This window comes from Crotalus tigris, unplaced genomic scaffold (genome assembly GCF_016545835.1).
Source record: "Crotalus tigris isolate CLP2741 ecotype Arizona unplaced genomic scaffold, ASM1654583v1 scf7180000019068.10715455, whole genome shotgun sequence".
In the NCBI taxonomy this organism is placed as follows: Eukaryota; Metazoa; Chordata; class Lepidosauria; order Squamata; family Viperidae; genus Crotalus; species Crotalus tigris.
This window is the reverse complement of record NW_024097358.1, coordinates 544,932-569,420: the sequence shown is the minus strand read 5'-3', so window position 1 is coordinate 569,420 and position 24,489 is coordinate 544,932. Positions and strand designations below refer to the sequence as shown.

The window sequence follows — 24,489 nt, the reverse complement described above, 5'->3', positions numbered from 1 at the left end:
CCTCGTGAAAAAGCATCTTTGAGATAACTGTGGGTCATGATATCACAAACGCTTGCAAAAGATTGTCAGAAATCATAGACTCATAGGACTGGAAGGGACTTTAGAGGTCTTCTAGTCCAAACTTCTTCTCAAGACAGAAGACTCATACCAACCCAATCAAATGGTTGTCCAGTCTATTTTTGAAAACCTCCACTGGTGGAGCACCCAGAACCCCAGTAGACAAGGCAGTTGATTTAACTGTTCTCACTGTCAGGAAATCTGTCAGTTGGATCTTTTTTTAATGAACTTTTACTCATTACCATCTCTTCCACAGGCTAAACATACCTATCTCGCTCAACCCATTCGTAATACTCAGGAGACTCAAAATAAGCGTATCTGGATTTTGTTGACATAAGATGGGCAGAGAGATCAGGCTTTCAATATTCTGTTATTATATCCTACAACAGTACAGTTCCACTAGTCCTTGCCATCTCTGCTCCGTGATCTGGCTGACGAACACCACCGCTTTTGGCATGCTGACTCCTCCAGAAGCCCAACGGTGCAGCCGAGTGGCCTGCATATCACCTCACCTGTATTCACGCTGGTCCCGATAATCTCGTTCACTGTTGTACTGCTCATACGGGCGTTTACGAGAGACGTTGCTTGGCCGGTAGTTTGCTGAGCTCCGATACTGTTCTGCGCGCACCTGGCGATCCGCATAGTGGCGCTCCTTGTACCAGGGCTGCTCATATGGGTAGTAACGGTTTCTGCTCCAACTTTGAACGGCATTGCCACTGTAATTAAATTTGCGGTCCCTCTGCCACTCGCTCCGTTCTGCATGACAAGGAAGGGGAGGAAGGTAGCACCCTTTTCACAAGAAGCCCAAGGATCTTATCCACTTGGACTTCATCATCTGTACTCTACCATTCATTTGATTTTTATTACCTCTTTTTAAAGAGAATCAGAAAGAGGAGGAGGAACACAATAATGTCAACCTTGCAATGGACCTGGCCGAAGCCATTTTCCTTGTTGCCAGTTACCACAAGCGGGGGGGGGGGGAATGGGGCATTTTCTATTAGACTGAACATTTTTCCATCCCATGGGAACCAAGGTCATTTCTGTTTCCCTCAGAAAGGCTACCTGGATGTGTTATTGGGGAACGCAGTTGATTGCATAGCCAGTGGGGTGGGCCTGTAACTTTGTATTACTGTTGCTTTGGGGAGGGGATTTTAGTCTTGGTTTCACTTTTGACCGTGCTGATACTTTATACCCAATAAACATGTTCTCAGAGGAAACCTCAAGCCTCAGAGTTCTGTTTTATTTGGCCTCATTTATCAGAACCATGACAAATAATAGCATCAATAGCGGGAACAGCCCATCCAGAGTTAAACTGGGAGGCCCTTGAACCAGATGTCCCATGTAGTTCCAGCAAGGGGATCAAGAATAGTCATGCATTGCCACCTCTCCCATCTCAGGAAGCAAGATGGGACCTCAGGAAGAAGGGAAGAGCCTCTCTGGTGTTCCAGAAGTTCTCTGTCAAATCTGCCATCACACTGCTTCAGCCCTGCATCACTTTGATGGCAGCCTGCCCTAAATATGGGGAGGGGAGATGGAGGGATGTAGGAAGGGGGATTGACAGGAACCAGAAATGCCTATCAGAGACAACAGTTGAATGATCCAAGGACATAAGCATGGGAAAGGAATACGAATGCCCACCAAAAGAAGCACCAAACTTTGGGAATTGTTACCAAAATACCTAATTTGACCCACATTGGACACTAATAAGGTGACCAGGGGGAAGGGCTTGGGAGGAAGGGAAAATTACTGGGAAACCTCAGATCTAGCTTTGCTTATGCTGTCACCACTTGCCTTTAGTAAAAGTATATCTTTTGCTACAAATGGAGTCAAGAGTTTTTCTTTCCTAATAGCCCAAGCTGCGACAGGCCTGACAACCTCTCACCTGTGTTGCTGAAATGCCTTCTACTTGACTGCTTGTAGTTCTCCCGTGGATGTCCATGCATCTGGGGAGGGTGAGGAGGTGGCTGCTGCAGCCTTTGAGCATGAGGGCTATGGGGGACAGAAGTCATCTGAGTATCTCGACTGGGCCCAGGAGCTTCTGGACGAAGGGGCCGCTTGCCGCTCGTTGCCTCTTCCTTCTTCTTCTGTTCCTGCCGAGCAGAAAGACATCAAAGGGATACTCAAAAGGCAAACATTGACAATTACATGAGTTTTATTAACCAGGAGCTGTAGAGGAGAGGTCCCTGGAGAATATTTGAGGGCCTCCTCTAGAAGAAAGGATTAAACAAAAAAGAAGTGAAAGCCTTAAGGCTTCCCTCCTCCCACCCCTTCAGTTGTGACCAAAGATGCCTTCATCATCAAGGTTTGCTAGGCCAGTCACTTTTGGCACCCCAGGGACCTCCACAATTGTACTTGGCAGGCACCCTGAGGAAAGAGTAGTGCAAGTCCATCAATGGAGACTGGACAGCCAGCCACATGTCTGAAATCATATGGGGTCTCCTGCTTGATCAGGGGGTTGGGCTAGAAGACCTCCAAGGTCTTCAAGCTCTATTTGGATTGCTTAATAAAGAGCTGATTCCAGCCAAAGGAGCTACGTTCTCACAGAAAATTACAGTCCCATCAAGGAGTCACCCAGAGAACACCATGGCTTTGATCCCCAACCTATGGCCCCCGAGCACGGAAGGCTACCTACCCTAAAAATAGCATTTCTCCTCCTCTCTTCTACAACCCAACTTCTGGCTCTTAAGAGAGCAATGACCCAGCCAGGAGCAAAAAATGGAAAAAGGAATAGGAAAAAAAATGCAGAGTCCCACCTACAAGTCTCAATCACAACTTCCTCCAGTTCCTGAGGTTTTCTTTTGCACAAGATGTTCTCTTTCTTTCCTTCTCCTTATTTATATACCCCTTCCATTTTACCGCACAACACAAACATACACACAACCACACACAACTCTGTCCTTACCGCCAGTTCCCGGGCTCGTTTTTTACTAGCCATCTTGTATATCTTATGCAATTTTTTGGCGTTAAATTCAGTAAACTTCGATACAAACACCCAGAGATTCCTGGAAGGAAGTGAAAGGGATATTTTAAATTTCTCTTTTTACGAGCTGGGCCAGAAGCCTGAACTTTTCATGCCAGAGGAAAAAGATTCCCCCCAAAAGCCCTGGAAGCAGGAATGGAGAGGTGTTTTATTCTGGGGGGCCCAAATCCCTTCTTACATCCCCTCTGCTTCCAAAAATGTCTTGCTGCAAACTTGAGTCATGAAGAATCCTGAGATAAAGTCAGCAGATTTTGATCTAAGCATGACATGACCCAATCCGCTACCTCCCTTTACTACTGCAAATGCCTGTATCATGAGTTTTCTAGGAGTTTGGACTAAAATGTGTATTTTCTTTTTAACCCTTCAATGTATTTCCACGTAGAGGAATTCAACACGATACAACAATTGGAGACTCCATCTCATTGGCAGCATTGTCACACCTTTAAGTATCAAATCCCTCAAGGAGCTTGAGACAACCGAAAGATTGCAAGCGGTCATGGGAATTCAAGGGGAGTTAGATTTAGTTTTGTTTGTGGCTATGTAGAGCTTCTAGGCTGCTTCCTCTTTTAACTCCATCCCCCAGGTTCTGCCTCTCCTTCCTCTACACCTCCAAACTCAAAAAGACACCTTACCTGCAGATCTGACTGCAACATCAGGAAGGGAGAGAGAGAGAGAGAGAGAGAGAGATTGTGATTGAAGGTTTGGTGGGCAGACAGATTACCTTCTCCATACATTAAGAACTTCCTGTTCAATGTGGGGTTTCAAACATTCAGCAATATGGTCTCCTATCTTGAGCAGGCAACTCCGAGTTTGCTCCAGCTGCTCTTGTTCTGAAAGTCCTTTTTCTGGCTTATCCAACTGCTTCAGGGCCTTCTTGACTGGCCTCATCTGCTCTTTGCACTTGGGAGACAGAAAAAACAGAAGTCCACGTTAGTCTGGCAGCAGAAAGGAGGAAGAGGAGAGGGAGCCCCAGATTTAGGCAACCTTTTGAGGCTAGGGGCCCATTTTGATAGGGGAGGGGGGTCTGCTGTGGGTACCCTCTCAAAATGGCAGTCACAGAGGTCTTCCCCATTCACAAGTCACCAAGCTCTAGGAAGGGCAACTTTTGATTTGAAGGTCCTTTTTTGTATCCTTTTCTTCCCTCTTCTTCTTGTCATTTTTCAACTTTCCCCCTTTGATCACCATTCCCTATTTTTAAAACTTTTGGGATTGGTTAAGTTGGTTAAAGATCAACGACCGGCCCTCTTTTGACTTTTCCCCAGAGTTCCACCCCATTCCTCGAGAAGACTCACAATGGTGAAGGTTGCATGGTCTAAGTCATCCTCTTCCTCTTCATCAATGGGGATAGGCTCACTTCCTGCCGTGATGTGGACGGGACCCTGAGTCAGCGTCTTCTTCCCTTTGTGGCCAGATTTGGCCTCGTTGCCTTTTGGCTGTGAAAGGACAAGAGGAGATAGCATCCCTCTAAGCAGCAGCACAGGAAGGAAAATCACAGATGTGCCAAGAAGGAAATGGAAGGGGAAAAAGATCAAGGGGGTTGAGAAACTGGATTCTGCTGCCTGGATTTTCCAGGCGATTTCTTTGCCCCTTAAAACAGGGTTCTCCATCTCTGTGGTTATAAACTAAAGGTAAAGGTTTCCTCTGTCCAATCATATCCGACGCTAGGGGATGGTACTCATCTCCGTTTCACGGCCAAGGGAGCCAGCATTTCTGTGGCCATGAGGCCAGCATGGCTATATGCCCAAAGGCGCACGGAACGCTGTTACCTTCTGACTTGAGGGGAACCTATTTATCTACTCGCATTTGTATGCCTTTGATCTGCTAGGGGGGCAGGAGCCGAAGTATATGGTATTTAAGACTGCTGGGGAGAACTGAGTAATTTTAAGAGCCTATATAGCCAGATATGAAAGCATCATTCAATACATGCTCAGGGATAGCCAGTTGCAAATCTGTCTATTTTGGTGACCTCATAATCAATCTAGGAGTTGTCTTCTTCTGAAATGTTTCTTAGACTACTCAGTCTAGATCACCATCTGGGGAGGTCCTGATGTTCTCCCATCCTATTAACCCAACCCAATCCTTCTTAGCTTCCCAGGTCTAACAAGGACAAGCCAAAGCATTCACCCTGCCCAAATGTCTGAAAAATGGAGAATAGGGATGTTCTACCCATAACATGAAGTTGGTCATGGCTTATTCACACAAACAGACAGCCAGGTTACCAGCACACATATGTGAATCTTGTTTAAAATCAGCAATGGCATGGCCACCAAGACAGGTTAACACCAGTAGGTACCTGTTCTTTTTTATCCTGTTGCTTTTTATCCTTTTCTTTCTTCCTTTCCTTTTCCCCTTCCTTTTCTTGGCTTTTGGCTGGCTGCTTATCCTTGTTCTCTTTCTTCAACTTCTTTTTCAGGGTATTCTTATTCACCCCGTCCTCCTTTGGGGCAAAACATGTGAATGCGCACAGAGGACAGAACATTCACCTTACTCTTGATGGAGGGAGGGGGGCAATGTATCTTTTTCTTAAGACAACTGACATCTGTACGCTCAAAATAATAATAATAGAAATAAATGAATAAATACCGCAATCCTTGACTTACAACTATAATTGGGACCAGACATTTCTGTTGGAAAGCAAGACAGTCGCGCCTGATTTAATGGCCTTTTCTGGCCAGGCAGTTAAGCAAATTCACTGCACTGGTTAAGGGAAGCATGCAACTGGGACACTATAACCGTCATAAATCTGAGTCAAATTGTCAAGCAGCCGCATGTAAATCAGGTGACCATGGGGATGCTGCAACGGTCATAAGTGTGAAAAACGGTCCTAAGTCCCTTTCTTCAGTTCTGTTGTTAACTTCAAATGGTCACTAAGTGAAGTGTTATGACTTAAGGACTACCTGTACTTGTGCTAATTAAAAAAAAAAAAAAAACCCACACACCCTAATAGTAATCTATACAATTCTTGGTAGCATCAGGATCCTTTCTCAAAGAGACTATAACAAGGATTTCAGCAGGTCTCAGCTCAATGGCTCCATTATTCCGGGATTTTTCAGAAGTATAGCCCTTATAGCCCCCTAAATTTTAGTCCGCCATTTTCTCCACCAGAAAGTCCCAGATCCTCACTAGCTCATGCTTACCTTCTTCTGTCCTTCTACTGACAGGTTGTCTGCAGGCTGTGCAGAAGAAACCTCGTTTCCTGGCTCCTCCTTGATTTTGGGGGGCTTGTTTTCCTTCCGGATTCGAGGCTTCGCTACTTTGGCTTCGGCCTAGATCAGCAGAAAAGCCCATGAGGGGCACAGATGATCAGAAAACCCTCTTTGCTGGCCAATTTGGTGGACCTTCTCTTTATTTGTGTCAACCCTTCCCTCTATAGGAGGGGTTCTCAACCTTGGCAACTTTAAGACTTGTGGACTTCAACTCCCAGAATTCTGGGAGTTGAAGTCCACAAGTCTTAAAGTTGCCAAGGTTGAGAACCCCTGCTCTATAGAGTCTCCCATCTCACTGCATATTTCTGGGGCTCTGGAGAGTGACCAGCTTTAAATCTCAATGGGCCTCCTGGAATATTTGCTTCTGCCCAGGAGCAGATGGCAGCTGTGATGGTTGGAGCCTTTGCATGGATTCAAACTATGTGCTAATTGTGCCCATTCATGGACAGGGAGGCCCCATTCATGGTGATTCAAGTCCTAGTTGCTTCCCATTTGGAGGGCTGCAATGTGCTTCACCACGGGTTGTCCGTATTTTCCACCACAAGGACTGGAAACTTGAGTTTTGCACACACTAGCTTCCCAAACAAGGCATAGAATAAACCAAAGGGGCCAACTGAGCTTGCTTTTTGGCGGAACTGACCTCCTCTGTGTTTGTCACACTTTCCTTCCTTTTCTGGTCTCTTTTGATAAGTTTCAGCAGATAATCTACTCGTGCCTGGAGCTGCTTCCCCTGTGGCTTTTTATCGGTCTCAACTGGTAAAATCTGGGGATGGGTGGAGAAGGAATAAACATAAGAGAGGTTTAAAGTCACCCACCTAACTTTGTGCCCAAGGCAGGACTAGAACTCATAGTCTCCCAGCTATGACTAAACCAAACCGGCTATTTTATGCATAAAATAAAAGCAAAAAAACATTGCTTGTCAAGCTGCAAAGCCACTTCTCCCCACATCTCCACATCCTGCAGATGTCCCTTTTTCAAGCATCATAGTTTGGCGTTGCATTTATAAAGCTTCACCCATGTGTGAGGTTCCTTGTACCTTGTCGGTCAGGTTCAGTTCTGGATCTGATTTGATGAGCTCCCAGTTCCCACATCCGTGCTCGTAAATTCCCCGCAGCAAGCAAGAGTCCTCTTCCACTCCCCAGTCTGTATCGAAATGGGCAGATTTGACACGGCAGTTCAGATGGAACCTGCAAAATTGGAGGAGAGGACGGGCGAAAGATGAGAAACAATTCCGTGTGAGATGCCCCTTGTTAATAAAGTTCCACATCAGAACTGGATAAGACAAAGGAAAAGCAAAGTTAGAGGTATGTGAAATTGTCTCTCTTAAACCTCTTCTCCCTAGCTGACCTCAGTTCCACTTAAACTGAGCAGAGGGCCATTCCTTAAATTGCAAGGACCACCTGTAGAAAAAGACTCAAAGATTTCAACTGCAGGAGACCTGCTGCTAATCTGGTAAATTATCCTGGACTGGACTCTTGGTCTAATCCAGCAATTCTCTTGGTTACATTCTCTTGAGTCAAAGTAATGGCTGCCTCTTCCATATTTATGATCTAGAATCCATTTAGATGCCTTCATATGTATGATATTATCTTTTTCCAACGTAAAGGTCAACAGAGCATAAACAACAACATACTACCTAAAGGTCCATTTCGTTTAAGAGCAACGTGTGATTTTTTTTTTCTCCTCAAATACCTTTTCTTCTTCTTTGGACCACTCGTGGCTGCTACACAAACACACACACACACAAACACTTACATGGTGATACATGGTCATGCTTACCTTGCCCTCTCCACTGGGTCAGATGGAATGATCTGATGGAGCATCACAAACTCCTGCTCATGCTGAATAATGGCTTTGACATTCACCTGGACTCCAGAGATCTTAATTGTGGGTCCCTTTCTTTTCCCTGGTCCTTTGTCTGAACAAAAGGAGCCACACAGAGTTTTCAGTCACAATCAGATGGGGTGATTGGATTTAAAGAGCACATCAGCACCTGAGACTTTAACCTGTTTCCATTTGGGGGCTAAAGTATCAGCCTGTTATTGTAGGAGAAAAGCAGGCAGAACTGCAGAGGGTTAGAGTTAAACATCTCATCAGTTTAGAATCCTTGCAATGTCACAAACAATCCAAGTCACTCTCTCTTGAATTCTGTTGAACCTTATTTGGTGTCAATTTAGTACTGAACTTTAGTTGATTAGGTTCTTGCATAGAGGCTTGAATAAATATTTTATGCTGCAACTTAACGTACAGTCCTGATCCTTTGCGCCTGACAGTGATTTTGAAAAAGAAGGAGTAGGGTTGACTACCACCCTTTTCCCATCAAAGAAAGCCCCTTTGCTCACTTTCAGTTGGGTTCTCCTTCAGATGCTCCTCGTACTCCTGCATGGCTGATGCACAACTGTTATGGAGAAGTTCCCCCAAACGTTTCAGATCAGCTACAGATTTGTCCACAAGTTCGGCATCCCGAGCAATGCATTCCAGTCTAAAAAAGGAGGAGATGGGATGTAATAAAGCTGCTGTACAGCAAATCAAGACCCTCCCCTCCAAGACACGCACAAATCAGACATTATTTTAAATCACTTCCAGAACATGGATGGACTAAGAGCAGCTACCGGAGAACAAGTCATAGCAGCTTGGTGGGACATCACTCCAAACACAATTAATGATGTATCCCATGTAACATGTGCAAACCCACAGGTTGCTTTCCTAGGTCCTGCTGATCTAACTGAAGACTTAAATGCAAAGATGAAGAATACTGAAGGATCAGGAGAGGCTAACCTGCCTCCTAATCTAGGAGCATACAGGAAGCCTTCCGGCAGGTGATGATGTCACTAAAAAGGATGAAACTGAACATTGTCTAGCAGGACCGTAGGGGGATAGGAAAGCATCATTTTATTTATTTAAATAATTGATAGGACCAGCCATCTCCTGGAAGTGATTCTGAGTGGCTCACAGCGATTAAAACATAAATCACAATGTGAAACCAAAGGCTCCTGAGGTTTGATCATCCCACCAATCCTCTGATGTCCCTACAGTTGTAATTTAGTAGACTGCACCTTCTCTCTAATCTGGCACTCACCGCTCCAAAGGAACACCAAACTTCTTGTAAGCCTTGATAAATCTGTGGAATTTAAACAGGGAGAGCAACGATTATTAGAGAGGGTTGCTAAAGGCCTCCATTTTATTTTCCCCTCTGTTTGTGGTTCTTGTCCCACTCTCTTAAATTAAACCTGTCCAGATGCGCCCGGAGTGCAACTCTCAAGTTGCCCAATATTTACTAAGTCAAGTTAAGCAAATGGAGACTGCAGAAGGTTTTTACATTATTTTCTTCCTTTGCTCTGGAGGCTCAAGACCACCGGAGTAATCTCCCCTCATTTCATCCCCACCAGGCCTCACTGCGAGGTAGGCCGGGCATCCCTCCTACCCATTCCAGTTCATCATGGCTCTGGCAAATGATGAAAACACATCTAGAAGAATCTCTGGGTTTCTCCCTGGTGCCAACCTTCTGATTTCGGTGTCTGTAAATCCTTCCACCGTGTCCTTCTGAGCACTGCGAGGTCTTCCTCTGCGTTTGGGCCTTTTGTCATCATCTGATTCTTCCGTCTCGGTCTCTGAGCCAGACGATCTCTGTAGCTTTCTCTTTAGGTCAACATCTGAATCACTGTCATTGGGTTGAGCCTGCCAGGGCCAGAAAATAGCCCAGGGTTAGAGAGATCCTCTTTGCCAGAGGATGAAAACTGCAGGTCCTCTGGACTTACAATAGTTCGTTTAGTGACTGTTCAAAGTTACAACAGCACTGAAAAAAAGGACCTATGACCGTTTTACCCACTTAGGATCGTTGCGACATCCATTCCAGATGGTCATGTCATTTACACTCAGATGCTTGGCAACTGGTTCACATTTACAATGGTTGCAGTGTCGCAGGATCGTAAGTCAAGGACTTCCTGTACTTAGCAGCCCAAACACTCAATGCTCCATGAAGGGGTGGGAGACTTAAGTAAGAACAGCTGAAGTTTCACAAGGCCACCCGTTGCCTTGAGCCTGGGTGTTCCCAGGAACATGTTTGCCTGTGTGTTTCTCAGCACTCAACAATGTGTGAATGTTCCCTTCTGCAAAGCTAAACATCTACTGTATCTCCAACAGAACCATCTACTTCTGAAGAGCCGCCATCCTGCTGGTGTTTTGAAGGGTTTTCTCCACCTAGGATGAGATGTGATGTCACCTGCTATGGGTCATACAGTACAAAAAAATACCTTTTTGGCTGAGCTGCGAATTCTGGGCAGCATGTATATCTCATCTAGTTCCTTTTGTCGCTCCTCCTCTTCCACTTTCTTCCTCTGTTCCTCAGGAATGATGTTTTCCCAATCCTTTTGAGATATTTCTTCCACCTCGGCTTCTTCCTCCTCCATTGTGGCGAAGTTTGCTACCTGGGAGGAGAAACAACCAGGCTTTTCATACTGGGCTTCCATATCACACCCTGGACATAAACGGTTTCAACCCCTCCCCTCGGGACGCCACTATAGGGCATTGCATGCCAAAATAACTAGAAATAAAGACAGTTTTTCCCCTCGTGCCTTCACTCTGCTGAACATCTAATGACCACAGAACTGTCTTATTTCTAAGGATGTTTAACCATGTAGTAAAGCTGTATTACTATTATCCTTCTCGTCTTTTCTACTACCTTCTCCTGTTAGTCTCTTATGATTATATTATGTGCACTGCAAGATTATGCACTAGAGACAAATTGGCCAAAGGAGATGCTCCTCCTCCTCCTCCACATCACTCCTTTTAATTGCACTGCTAATGCTACAAATTCTGAGTTCTTTGATGCTCCTTTTCTGGTCCTGTACCTTAAACTGGGAAAGCAGTTCGTCGGTTGCACTTGTGGATGGTTCGTTCTCTCGTGTCTCAGCCAGGCGTAAGATTTCCTCAATGTCCATTTCCTGGAAGCAGGGGCAAGAGTGCAGTCAGACACACACCAGTATGACATATTACATTTGTCCTTCTAAAGTTCTGATATGAAAATAGATTGGATTGAGTTAAATGTCTGTCAGTTACAAATGACATCCCAAGAAGAATCAAGGTAATCTCCACCCAGAAATATGGATCAGAAAACTCACCTGTGGTTCAGATTCTTCTCCTTCTGCTTCTTTAAAAAGGTCTTCAGCTCCAAACTTCAGGATGGCTGTCAGTTCCTCCTTGTTGAATGGGTTTGTACTAAAGAAAAACATGAAGCCACTGGCTCAAACAAAGCTTTCCAGTTCACAAGTATTTGGACCATATTTTAGCTCACTTTTCCAGGATCTCAAATAATCTAGTTCCTCATCCTTATCCCTTGGTAAGAAAAATTAGCCAATTTTCAATTCTGAGTGGTTAAAATAATTCTTGTTGTCTTTTTAAAATCAAACAGTCAATGTTACAAATAAATTGTATTTTTTTTACGAAAAGAAAAAGACAGCAACCTTAGCATAAAGCATGTGTTTAGGTACTGAACAGTTCGCCACAATTAATAAGCCTAAGTTTTATCATCTTCCCAGATTAACATTTAAAGGGTAGCATAAAAGAGCCACCTTGATCAGCACACCAAAAGGCTCATCTCCTTACTTGGATCTGTCCGAGCTATTGTCCAAAACCGTCCGTCCGGTGGTATCCATCCGTTGTATCACGAGATGGTCCAGCACCATCTTCTTCTTCGCTCTTTCTATAATCTCTTCTTCCACTGTTCCCTTTGTAACCAAGCGATAGATATTTACCTGCAGAATCCAGGGGATGCGTGAAATAGCTATATAGGTAGCTTTTTATCCCTGGTGCAGCCAAGGTGAGGTGCAGAAATCTCTTTTTGGATCTCTCCCTAGTTCAATGATTCACCTGATCAAGGACTAGCATACTACAAATCAAAAGCTACCAGCTTCTAACATCTTACAATTAAACCAGAATTTGTCCCACCAGGATTATTTATCTTTGGGCTAGTTGATGTTGCTTTTTCAGCCATGTCCACCCAAGCAACCCCTTTAGGGGAATTTCTGAATCTCCAACTTCCAACGCCAGCCCCCCCATCCCCCCAGCTCCCAAATTCCCTCTATTGATATTATTTAACCTTGCTGCTCACTATTTCAAAAAACGATAAAAGAAATAACCAGAGTTTTTCTTTCCCAGCCTATCCAATCTGGAAAGGTAGGATCTGAAAACCTGAACACCTGAACTGGGTCAACTGATGAAGAGGCACACCTAAAGTATGTCCACTCCACAATTTGTCCAAATTCAAAATGACCAGTAGGAAAGATCCCCCCTATAACTGCCTTCATCCCTGGGTGGTAGGCAGCCAATTCGGTCTATGCTTAAGGGCCTAGAAACCAGGAAACTGGCATTTTAGTCCCACCTTATTCATGAAAGCCAGTTGGATGACTTGGGACCAGTCACTCCTTTTCAGCACAATCAACCTCACAGGGTGTTGTGGGGAAAAACAGGAGAAGTATTTAGGACTGGAGGCCAAGGCATACCAATAACGGTTGCAGGAATTGGCCGTGTGTAGTTTAATGAAAAGAAGGAGCAGTGTCCCAACATCTAAGGGGTTGCTACAAAGAAGAAGGGGTCAACCAGTAAATCTCTGGTCCTGGTGACTGACCCAAATTTGTTTTTGGGTCAACCTATTCTCCAAAGCACCTGAAGGCAGGAGAAGAAGCAATAGATGGAAACTAATCAAGGAGAGAACAAATCTCGAAATACAGGGAAATGTCCTGACAATTAGAACAATTAATCAGAGGAATGATTTGCCTCCAGAAGTTGTGGGTGCTCCAACACTGGAGGTTTTTAAGAAGAGCTTGGGCAACCATTTGTCTGAAATGGTGTAGGGCTTTGTGCCTGAACAGGGGGTCGGACTAGATGACCTCCATGGTCCCTTCCAACTCCTGTTCTGTTCATCCCTAATCCCCCTTGCTAGGAACTGAAATCCACCCCATCTGCAGAAGACCTAAAAGAAGAGGAGAATGTTTCCCACTAACTTGTTTCTTTTGCCCAATCCGGTGAGCCCGAGCCTGGGCCTGCAGGTCATTCTGGGGGTTCCAATCCGAATCAAAGATCACCACCGTGTCAGCCGATGCCAAGTTGATCCCCAGGCCGCCGGCTCGCGTGGAGAGCAGAAAGATGAAGTCCTAAGGACACGTGACAAAGGGAACACACATTAGACCTGCGTCTGCAGAGGTCCAGGAAGAGCATCAGCAAAGTCCTGGTGAAGGGCCAAGAGTTGTGGGCACAAGGGTTATGTGCCAGCAGGGCATCTCAAGTAGATGGGAGGGAGTTACGAAGGGTAGCATCACAACTACACGCCTTCTACACCAGGTACAGATAATCTTCGACTTACAACAGTTCATTTAGTGACCGAAGTTACAACGGCACTGAAAAAAGGGATTTTACAGCCGTTTTTCACACTGAGAACCGTTGCAGCATCCCCAGGGTCACGTGATTTACATTCGGGTGCTTGGAAGTGGTTCACATTTACGACGGCTGCAGAGCCCCGGGGTCATGCGGTCTCCTTTTGCGAACTTCTGCCCAGCCAGATCAATGGGGATTGTGCAAGGCCCACTTAACAACTGCCTTGTTTAGCAATGGAAATTCTGCACGCCCCCCCCCCATTGTGTCGTACGTCGAAGACGGCGCGTGGCTCCAAAATTAACTTTCCGGTTATCTACGTGCCAATTCAACCCCATTAATTTTCGTCATTTTAACAGAGACTTGAGTTCTCTGAATCACTTTGGGAATTAAAGCCCTATTAAACTCGGTGGGATTTTCTTCCTTATACTCCAATCACAGATCACTCTCTTTAGTCCCGTTGAGAGGCGCAAAAAGTACCAAGAGGTTTTTTTTGTTTTGTTCTGTTTTGTTTTTCTGGAGTAAGCTTCTAATTGGCTGAGATGTCTCTTTTTCTCTGTGTCGCCAAGTTCTCTCTTTCTCCAATAAGGCAGCCAGCAGAAGTGTCAACAAAGCTTTAAAACATGGCCAAGATAGGCTGACTAAGCCAGCTATGTTTCCGTTGCAGCGAGAAGCTGAGAGTCAGCTCCTGTGACCTACGGTTGGTCCTTCACCAATGCAGAAGCACAAAGTAAACTTCTCCTTCCCCTGCCCCGTGCCTGCCAGTCTCCTCCAGACCTTTCAGATCCCCAGGCCTTTGACCAACACCTTCCTTCACCTCCACCAAGGAAGCACACCTTGCTATCCCCTTCCTAGGCAGCCACTGTGCCCCTCCACTTGTTTACAAAACCAGCTGCAGCCATACCTCTGAGCCTTCAGCGTTGAAATGATCCAGGGCCTGTTTTCGGATTTCTCCTTTGATGGAACCGTCCAGGCGCTGCAGGAAACAATGGCAAAGTGGTCAGAGGACCTCTAGGGTAAGCTTTACCTCCAAACCACCCCCAGCTGCCCCCCTTTCTCCTCCAGAAACTCAACTCTTCCCCCGGATGGTTTCCTTCAGCTTAAAGCAAGACAACATTCTAAAAATAACCACGAGTAAAAATAACTTGGGCCGAAGCTACTGCTGTTGCGGGGAATGATGGTGGCCAGGAGGCTGAAAGACCAGGTTCCTGCAGCCAAGCTAGACATAATCTATAAAGTGGGGTTTACAGAAAAAAAGAAAAAAGAGTGAGACAGAGGTCAGGGGAAAGTGACCCACACCCAGAAGTGTGTTTCCCTGGAATCTGGATTAAATGATACGTTAAAAATGGATTTCATCCTATGATAAAGGGCTGAAGGAGAGGTGGGTTAATGCAGGTAGTCCTCACTTTACGACCACAACTGAGCCCCAAATTTCTGCTGTTAAAGAGAGTTTACATTTATTGAGTTCTATCTATCTATTTATCTATCTATCTATCTATCTATCTATCTATCTATCTATCTATCTATCTATCTATCTATCTATCTATCTATCATCTATACCAACCAACCAACCATAAAATTCTTGGTCTTCACCTGGAAAGGGTAGTGCTTGATGGTCAGATACTCCGCCAAGATGTCCAACATTCTCACCATCTGGGAGAAAATGAGTACTCGGTTGCCCCTCTCGCGGAGCCTGCTGAGCAGTTTGTCCAGAAGAATGAGTTTTCCACTGCTCCTGATTAAAGACTAAGAAGACAAAGTGACTATGAGATGGTGGTTCAAAACCTGATGGAGCAAAGTTGACCAAGCAATTGAGTATCATGATAGATTTAGTGGATTAACAGAAGTAACAATGACAGTGAATACAAGGAGGGTGCCCCATGTTCTAATTCATCTTGCCCGTGAGCTCAGTAGCTTGGCTTAGGCAAGTTACTCTTTCAAAACCTGTTTCCTTGCTGTAACAATTTCTTATAGACCGCCTTCCACAACTTGCCACCCTCCAAATAATAATGATAATAATAATCATCATCATCATCCACATCTGCCTATCCCAGGTCCTGGGTAAGGACTCGATAGGTAGACAAAACGCCAAATCCAGTCTGAACATCTGGCTGACTGTGCGATGATCCATAATAATAATAATAATAATAATAATAATAATAATAATAATAATAATAATAATAATTTTAGCATTGACAAATTCGCTATTAGTCAATTGCAAAAGGCGGCCTTACTAGGAACTGCTTCCATCTTGTGACAATATCTGTAATACCATCAAACATCCACATCTGCCTATCCCAGGTCCTGGGTAAGGACTCGATAGGTAGACAAAATGCCAAATCCAGTCTGAATATCTGGCTGACTGTGCGATGATCCATAATAGTAGTAGTAGTAGTAGTAGTAGTAGTAGTAGTAGTAAAGTTGGAAGGGACCTTGGAGGTCATCTATTCCAACCCCCTGCTCAGGCAGGAAACTCTATACCATTTCGGACAAATGGCTGTCCAGTTTCTTCTTAAAAATTTCCAATGTTGGAGCATTCACCGCTTCTGGAGGCAGGTGGTTCCATTGGTTAATAGTTCTAATTGTCAGGAAGTTTCCCCTTAGTTCTAAGTTGCTTCTCTCTTTGTTTAGTTTCCATCCGTTGCTTCTTGTCCTGCCTTCAGGTGCCTTGGAAAATAGCTTGACTCCCTCTTCTTTGGGGCAGCCTCTGATATATTGGAACACTGCTATCAGGTCCCCCCTCGTCCTGGTTATGTTGGTTGGAGAGAACGGAAGTCCTGGTTCAATATGTCTGATGTGCTCAAGTAAGAGAAAGCTGACTTTCAGGCTAGATCTCAAGCTCCTGTGAGATCACCTGAAGCTTTTGAGATATTTGGAAGCCTTATACAATGTTATGCATCAGAGCTTCTTAACCTGTTCCTCCACTTTACCTAAACTCTTCTCCAGAATGCCATGCTTAGCCACACAACCAGCCAACAATATTATGAGTTCCATCACTGAGTAAATCCTTAATTTCTTTGTTGAGATTCAGGCTTTAGCAATACACAAGTCTTTAGCAATACACGAGTTGAAAAGATCCACAAAATGGTCTCAAAATAGCAGCAGGAAGATTGCACCTTCGGACTTGCGAGATTCTGCAAATGTAGCCTTCTAATAACGCAGAATTAGCTCATCTAGTTAGGTTTCCTGTCTGATTGACCTGGAAGGGCTGACATTACCAGAAGTCTTCCCCCAAGCTCTCCCTACCTGCAGCCTCTCCTGATTGTTTTCCCTCTCGTTCTCTTCTGGAGGTTTGATCAGGTAACAGTGATTGCAACATTTCTTCAGCTCCATCACGATGTTCAGGAAGCCGGAAGTACTGCCACGTGTTCCCTTGGACAGGGCTTTGTAATTCCTTGTTAAAATCCATCTGAAGGGTCAGCAGATAACAATATTAGATTCAGCCCCTTTGGCGGCTTCAAAAAAAGCACGCGAGCACATGCAGAATATGGAATAACAGAGTTGGAAGGGACCTTGGAGGTCTTCTAGTCCAGCCTCCTGCTCGAACAGGAGACCCTATGAAATACACGTGCTGAGTATTCCTGGCCCACCACCAGAAGAACTCTTACTTGTAATACTGCTTCTGGAGGGCAGACATCTCCACCCGCAGGATCTGCTCCACTTTGGCGGGGAGGGATTTCTCCACGTCTTTCTTCACCCTGCGCAGGAGAAACGGTTCCAGGACTTTATGCAGACCCTGGTACCCATTCTCGCGTCCTTTGCCATGGTCCTCTTCAAAGTCTTCCCAGGATTCAAACCTGAACAGTCACAGGCAGGGCAAGAGGAGGGAGGGAGAGAAGGAGAGGGAGGGAAGGAGATGGGGAGGAAGAGAGGGAGAGGAAGGGAGGAAGAGGGAGAGAGGGAAATAGAGATGGAGAGAGGGAGGGAGAGGGAGAAAGGGAGGGAAAGAGAGAGGGACAGAGGGAGAAGGGGAGAAAGAGTGGATGAGTACCATTCAGGCTTATCTTCAAAGCCAACTGTGCAGATTCAAAAAGCCTCATGCAGCTCATTCTTCCTTTCTACAGGCAAGGAGTTCCCAAGCATTTCACATCAACCACAGACAGCCTCATTCTTTTTTTTTCACCTTTTAATTTTAACATAGAAGGCTGCCCAGCTCCATAGAGACTCTGGGCAGCGTTTGATGTTAGGAAGAGGAAAAAACAAACAAACAAACAAGCAAACAAAAAAAAACCAGTTGTATTTTCAGAAAAGACCGATAAAACTGATAAAATTCAACCAGGGAATCCTACAAAATTTTACTAAAAGGCAAATGTAAAATGCTTCTGTGAATGCTTCTGTTATCAAATAAAATTTGCTAGCAGAAAAAGTGCTATCAGATTCCTGTCTTTTTTTTTTTTTTTTTTTGCTACCGTAGGCTAAGAGAGACAGAATTTTTTAATAAGTTAGTATTAGGCGTGTATTGAGAACTGCTGCATCGTAATTTGGGCTTCTAAACGTATCTTGTTCTAAAGGCAACTTTAAGCTTTGCTTTCGCGGTTTCTGTCCCTGCATTATGGCTAAAGAGTTACTTCCTGACTCAACTTACTTCTCTGGCATGATAAAATGGAGCAGAGACCATAGCTCTCTGAGGGAATTCTGAAGGGGTGTCCCAGTGATGAGCAGGCGCTGGTTAGACTTGAAGTCAATCAGTGTCTTGTAGAGCAAAGAATCATCGTTCTTCAAGCGATGGGCTTCATCCACCCCTAGGAACGCCCAGTTGATGCTTCCGAGAACTGTCTACAGAGGAAAAAACAGATAGGGGTACAGTAGAGCAGTAAGGTAGAACATTTTAGGGAAGCCCTTTTCATCTACTCTGGAAGACTTACAGCTGTATCCCAAGTGTGAGAGGTTGGGATACAGAAAGAAAGAAAGAAAGAGAGAGAGAGAGAGAGAGAGAGAGAGAGAGAGAGAGAGAGAGAGAGAGAGAGAGAGAGAGAAAGAAAGACCCACAAAGGAATGGATTAGCAATGCTGGCTGTGGAATTCTGGGAGTTGAAGTCCAGATGCCTTAAAATTGTCAAGTTTGGGAAACACTGAACTATAAGAATCTAAAACTTTCTGAAACAAGATTTGACTCCTAGTAGCAGCCCCCCTTCCTGAGCCAAAAATGCTAGTGCAGACAGAAGAAACAAGATGACCAGGGTTCTGCTTTCTTCCAAGTAAAAAACTGCTTTAGCCCATCACCCACCTTGTCTTTCAAGAGTATCTCGTACGTTGTGATCAGCACGTTGAACTTCAGCCGTTTGGTCTGAGAGTGGATCCACTCGTACTCACGGATCTGAAGTAAAATAAATGAATAGGTTGGTTTGTTTACATCGCCATTCCCTTAACCTTGCGTTTCTCAATCATGGCAATTTGAAGATGTGTGGATTTCACCTCCCAAAATTCCCCCAGCCAGCAGAGCTAATTATACCACCTAATCATCCCACAGCTCTGTTATTTTTATACAAAAGCCTGATTCGCTCCACTCTCTTAAGCCAAAATGAAATTTGATTTTACTTTAGCAATAGCACTTAAGACTTATATCCTGCTTCACAGTGCTTGACAGCCCTCTCTAAGCCTTTTACAGGGTCAGCATATGGCCTCCAAACAATCTCGGTGCTCATTTTACCGACCTCAGAAGGATGGAATCAAACTGCTGGCAGTCAGCAGAATTAGCCTGCAATGCTGCATTCTAACCACTGCGCCACCACGGCTCCTATCCTGTCTTGGGAAAGCTGTCCACTGTAGTCTATTCAACAGGGTTAAACCAACAGTGGATCTGAGCATCCAGGCAAATGTGCGCATAGTTCCGCATGCCAGCTACCCAACACACAAGAAGAGGGCACTTTAATTTCTCTGCCATGCACCCTGCAACAGATCTGTCCAAAGATAAAAAGAGTCGGTCCTGGTCCCATTCATCCCCCTTCCTTGACTCCGGTTTACGCACAGTGTTCCTGCTCATCTGATCTCCAATGTAGACAACCACGTTGATCTCCGGGGCCCAGATTTCAAATTCCCTCTGCCATGAGGTTAGGGTTGACAAGGGCACCACAATCATGGAAGGACCATAGAGCTGGTGCTGATAGAAGAGGCAGCAGAGGAAAGAAATGGTCTGGATGGTCTTGCCCAAGCCCATCTCGTCTGCCAAGATGACACTGTTGTTCCTGAGGAAGCAAACGAGCAAAAGGGTCAAGACAGCCTAGCCACATTTCACAGTTCACACAGTGAACTCCCTTTCAATTCTGGAGAACATCTGGAGGCAAAAGGAGATTTGGATTATTTCACCAATGCCTTCCATTGAGGATCTGTATACTGCAAAACCAGAAAGAGGGCTGAGAAAATATCTACAGACCCCTCCCCTTTTGGACATAATTTAATTCAACTTCTCCACTCAAGACACCACTATAGAACATTGCGTGCCAAAACAACCATATAGTTCCCCCACCCACCCCCACCCCCCAGTGCCATCACTCTGCTAAGCGCTTAATCCCCACAGCACTGTCTCACTTCTCATCTTTTCTCATCTTCTTGTCTTTCCTACTATCTTCTCCTATTGGTTTCTTATGGTTAATCAATTGTTGTTTATAACATATGATTAATAATTGTAACTATGATTTATGACCGATTACTTGCTGTTTATATGTACTGTGAGCTTCTGCACTGGAGACAAATTCCTTGTGTCCAATCACACTTGGCCAATAAAGAATTCTATTCTGTTGTGTTCTGTTGTATTCTGTTCTACTCTACTCTACTCTATGCTACGCTACTCTACTCTACTCTACTCTCAGTGACCTGCCTGCCCTCACTTACTTGCACCAGGAGTGAGCCAACCAATTTAGGCCTTCCAGCTGATAGTCCCGGAGCTCCAGATTGTCTCCACCAATGTAGGAGGGTTGCTTTTTCAAGGCCACAAAGCGAGGTCTTTGCTTCAGCACCTAAAAAGAAGAGATCCATCACTCTCCCAGCTTGACAGACCTGTTGCTCTGGGGAATACAGGTAGTCCTCGATTTACGAACACAAGGGAGCCCAAAATTTCTGTTGCCAAGTGAGACATTTGTTAAGTGAAGGAAGGGAGGGAAAATCTGCAAATGGAGCCTAATCCTCTTCCGGAGTTGCTAATTTTCCACGTAAAAAGCACAATATTTATTCTAACGGAGTAAGGTCCAGAATTTGAAAACCTCCCTCTCCAATATGAAAACCTGGGCAGAAAAAACACTCATCTCCCTTGATAACTCTATTCTCTGTCAGAACAACACTACTATTTTAAAGATAAATCATTTGAGGGGTGGGGAAACCTCTTAATTAGGATTTAGTACAATGTATTTTCAATTATGCAGCTACTATGGCATATAAGTCTAGAGGAGATTATAGGCCACCGGGGAACTAGATGACCTCCAAGATCCCTTCCAAATCTGTTATTCTGTTAAACCAACCTTGCAGTCCCGAGTCGGCATGGCTTTGGAGTTGTTCCTACTGTTGAAGCTATCGATACAGTGCTGGAATTTTTTGCTGATCAGAGCTTCGTCTTCCCAACTACACTCTGCGTAAGGAAGCCCCATCCACTTGCAAAGGTATTCTGGCTCATTGGAGCAGGACTTGCGGTTGTGAGCTGGAAATATTAGGGTATGGGGTGGAGGGAGAGGAGATGAAGAAATACAGTACATGATAAGAGCCCAGCCATATCCTTAATGGGCATGGCAGAAAGGACAGGAGCATTTGAGTATTGTGCTCTACTGAGTTGCAATCAGACATCTCTCTCAATCCGTATCATTAAACAAAGCGTGTAAATCAGTAAAACGAGCGAGACCCCTTACCTGGAAATTCAGTTCCAGGAGTTGGCGATTTGTTTGTTTTCACCGCTGTGCATGAGATGAAAAAAAAAAGCATCCATAAATGCAATGATTAAATGAAATTAATTGATTTAATTTATATGCTGCCTTTATTATTTTTTATAACAATTCAAGGAGGAAAAATAATAATAGTAGTAGTAGTAGTAGTAGAGTTGGAAGGGACCTTGGAGGTCTTCTAGTCCAACCCCCTGCTCAGGCAGGAAACCCTTTGCTGGTCAGAAATTCACAAAGGGTGATCAAGTGACCCCGGGACACTGCAACCGCCATAAAGATGAACCAGTTGCCAATCATCTGAATTTTGATCATTTTGAATTTTGTGTCCCTGGGGATGCTGCAACGGTCGGAAGTGTGAGAAACAACCGTAAGTCACTTTTTTCATTGCCGTTGCAACTTCAAACGGCCACTAAACGAATGGTTGTAAGTCACGAACTACTTTCTCCTGCTTTCCTTCATTCTCAAAAAAAAAAAAAAAAGCCTTTCAAAAGAAAATTCCAACTTTCTTTTGAAAGCCATAAATGCCCTCAGTTTTCAGCCACACAAAGCACATTTTCCCAAGATATACAGGGAGTCCTCAACTTACAACCACCATTGAGCCCAGCATTTATGTTGTGAAGTGAAAAATTTGTTCAGGAAGTTTTGTCCCGTTTTACGACTTTTTCTCGCCACATTTGTTAAGTGAATCCTTCTGTTCTTAAATCGGTAATACGGTCATTAAGTGAATCTGGCCTCCCCCCCCCTTGACTTTGCTTGACAGGAGATCGCAAAAGGGGATCACATAACCCTGACTGCGACCGTCATAAGTGTGAGTCAATTGTCAAGCATCCAAAAATCGCGTGACCATGGGGATGCTTCAACGGTCATGAAGTGTGAAAAAGGATCCTAAATCCCTTTTTTCACTGCTGTTGTAACTTCGAATGATTACTAAACGAACTAGTGTAAGTTGAGGATTACTTGCAGATGAAGGATTGAACCAGAAATACACGGGATGGGACTGATTCACCTTTGACCCCAAACTCACCAATCACTCTTTCCACAATCTGGTACTGCTTGTTCAATTCAGCCGCCAGCTCCTGTTGGCAGTTGTAATACTCGATGTCTTCTGGAGTGACTTTTTCCAACCTGGGTACAAAAAAAACCCAAAAACAAAAAAACAAATTAGGGTGAGGGTTTTGGGTTTTTTTGCAACAGATGTATTAAGACTATTCTGATCTTGCTATTGTACCAAAGTTTTAGAAGCAGGGCTGGGCGCACCCCAAATAATCTCTTACAAAATTTCAATTTTCTTAAATTGTTTACAAAAGATGAGTGATTTGTTTTTCGTTGGAAAAAAAATAGGATTTTTTTTTTTTAAAGTCCCCAAACTAGTTTTTAGAGAAGTAAAAATGGCTGAAAGCTCCTGGAATTGAGGCCAGGTGGAATAGCCATATAAAACTTTGTGGGTGTTATCTGAAGAAGTAGCCACAGCCAGTTTTCACTTGACTCCATATAGGAAAGGGTTCTGTATCTTTGGCAATGTAGAAAAATCTAGTTTCCAAATGTCCAGCTTAGGAGCAGAAATTAGGATCCTGACTCCTAGAGACACAAAATCTTAAACCCTTTCATCTTAAATCCTCTTTAGAAGTTTCCTAAAGAGATGAGAAGGACACATCAGTGTCTGCAGGGGGGCAAGACAGTATTTTTTGCAAGGAGCTTGAGAGGTTTTTTTTTTTTTTTTGGATTAAATCCATCTCGTTGGAGTGTTTCTATCTAATCTGGTGGGGATCCACACGTTTTTAGTACAGGTAGTCCTCAACTTACAACCGTTCATTTAGTGACCATTGAAAGTTACAACATCATTAAAAAAAGCGACTTATGACCATTTCTCACACTTACGAGGGTTGCAGCTCTCTCCCTTGGTCCTGTGATCAAAACTCAAACCGCTGGCAACTGACTCACATATATGATGGTTGCACTGTCCTGGGATCATGTGATCCCTTTTGCAACCTTCTGACCAGCAAAGTCAATGAGTAAACCATTCACTTTACAAACTTGTAGCTAATCAACACTGGAAGTCTACCTATTGAGTCCTTACCCAGGACCTGGGATAGGCAGATGTGGATGTTTGATGGTATTACAGATATCATCGCAGAATGGAAGCAGTTCCTAGTAAGGCCTCCTTTTGCAATTGATTAATGGCAAATTTGTCAATGCCAATGGTGTTCAAGTGGTGCTCCAGTTGTTTTGGGATTGCACCCCAGGCGCCTATGACTATTGGTACTACCCTTGCCTACCCTTGCTTGTTTTTGCCACAGTCTTTCTATTTCTATTTGTAGGTCTTTGTATTTTGTTATCTTCTCCAGTTCTTTCTCATCTATTCTGCTGTCTCCAGGCACTGCCACATCCACTATCCATACATCATCATCATCATCATCATCATCATTATTATTACTTAACTACTGCAGCGATTCATTAACAATTGTGACAAGAAAGGTTGTAAAATGGGGCAACATAAATTTCAGGGTCAATTGTGGTTGTAAGTTACAGATTATCTATAATCCGATGTGTTCAAAATGCTTCTTGGGCCACCGAAAATAAAATAAAAATAGGTTGGGAACCACAGGTTGAACTCCCGTTTTCCATACAGGAAGCCCAGTTTTAATCCACATTCTTAGCAGGCCAGAAGGAAGAAAAGCCTACCAACTGTTGATTTCTTCCTCTTTCTTCTTGAAGTTCTCCAGCTTCTTGAGACCTTTCACTTTCTGCTGCTGCAAGGATTCCTCACTTTCCCACGTGCTGTGGATATACGACCAACCTTTCCATTTAATTAAGTACTGCACCTCCCCTTCCTCCTTTTCTGGGTCAAAATCGGCACAGGGATCACCGTTGGCTTCTGTTGAGTAGACCGTGGTGGAGGCCCCAGTGGCTGCCGAAGGAGCAGAGGTGAAAGTAGGTCAAACCTTGCAAAACAGTCTTGGGCCATTTGCTCCTACGGAGGGCTCCAGTCACTTAGCTGTACCCACTTCTAAGGA

The 24,489-nt window shown here is 44.3% G+C and overlaps 1 protein-coding gene across 5 annotated transcripts in view; it reads right to left on the bottom strand.

The window, feature by feature from the left end:
* The window catches only part of CHD2 (chromodomain helicase DNA binding protein 2), a 51,652-nt gene that overhangs the window by 3,523 nt on the left and 23,640 nt on the right, over window positions 1–24,489 (bottom strand). For 2 of the 5 annotated variants that reach the window (XM_039359360.1, XM_039359357.1), the window contains exons 9-38: window positions 24,158–24,383; window positions 22,500–22,600; window positions 21,446–21,490; window positions 21,065–21,240; window positions 20,442–20,566; window positions 19,579–19,795; window positions 18,838–18,927; window positions 18,197–18,387; window positions 17,220–17,408; window positions 16,858–17,020; window positions 15,205–15,357; window positions 14,516–14,587; window positions 13,245–13,394; window positions 11,848–11,996; window positions 11,364–11,460; window positions 11,094–11,186; window positions 10,497–10,670; window positions 9,746–9,921; window positions 9,323–9,364; window positions 8,586–8,725; window positions 8,023–8,161; window positions 7,280–7,430; window positions 6,884–7,006; window positions 6,175–6,303; window positions 5,331–5,474; window positions 4,330–4,470; window positions 3,759–3,937; window positions 2,960–3,059; window positions 1,940–2,147; window positions 570–813 (exon numbers count right to left, since the gene is read on the bottom strand). In XM_039359360.1, coding sequence (XP_039215294.1) covers window positions 570–813; window positions 1,940–2,147; window positions 2,960–3,059; window positions 3,759–3,937; window positions 4,330–4,470; window positions 5,331–5,474; window positions 6,175–6,303; window positions 6,884–7,006; window positions 7,280–7,430; window positions 8,023–8,161; window positions 8,586–8,725; window positions 9,323–9,364; window positions 9,746–9,921; window positions 10,497–10,670; window positions 11,094–11,186; window positions 11,364–11,460; window positions 11,848–11,996; window positions 13,245–13,394; window positions 14,516–14,587; window positions 15,205–15,357; window positions 16,858–17,020; window positions 17,220–17,408; window positions 18,197–18,387; window positions 18,838–18,927; window positions 19,579–19,795; window positions 20,442–20,566; window positions 21,065–21,240; window positions 21,446–21,490; window positions 22,500–22,600; window positions 24,158–24,383 — 4,327 coding nt within the window. The remainder of the gene's footprint in view (window positions 1–569; window positions 814–1,939; window positions 2,148–2,959; window positions 3,060–3,758; window positions 3,938–4,329; window positions 4,471–5,330; window positions 5,475–6,174; window positions 6,304–6,883; window positions 7,007–7,279; window positions 7,431–8,022; window positions 8,162–8,585; window positions 8,726–9,322; window positions 9,365–9,745; window positions 9,922–10,496; window positions 10,671–11,093; window positions 11,187–11,363; window positions 11,461–11,847; window positions 11,997–13,244; window positions 13,395–14,515; window positions 14,588–15,204; window positions 15,358–16,857; window positions 17,021–17,219; window positions 17,409–18,196; window positions 18,388–18,837; window positions 18,928–19,578; window positions 19,796–20,441; window positions 20,567–21,064; window positions 21,241–21,445; window positions 21,491–22,499; window positions 22,601–24,157; window positions 24,384–24,489) is intronic. The other 3 variants (XM_039359358.1, XM_039359359.1, XM_039359361.1) reach the window with 3 other exon arrangements.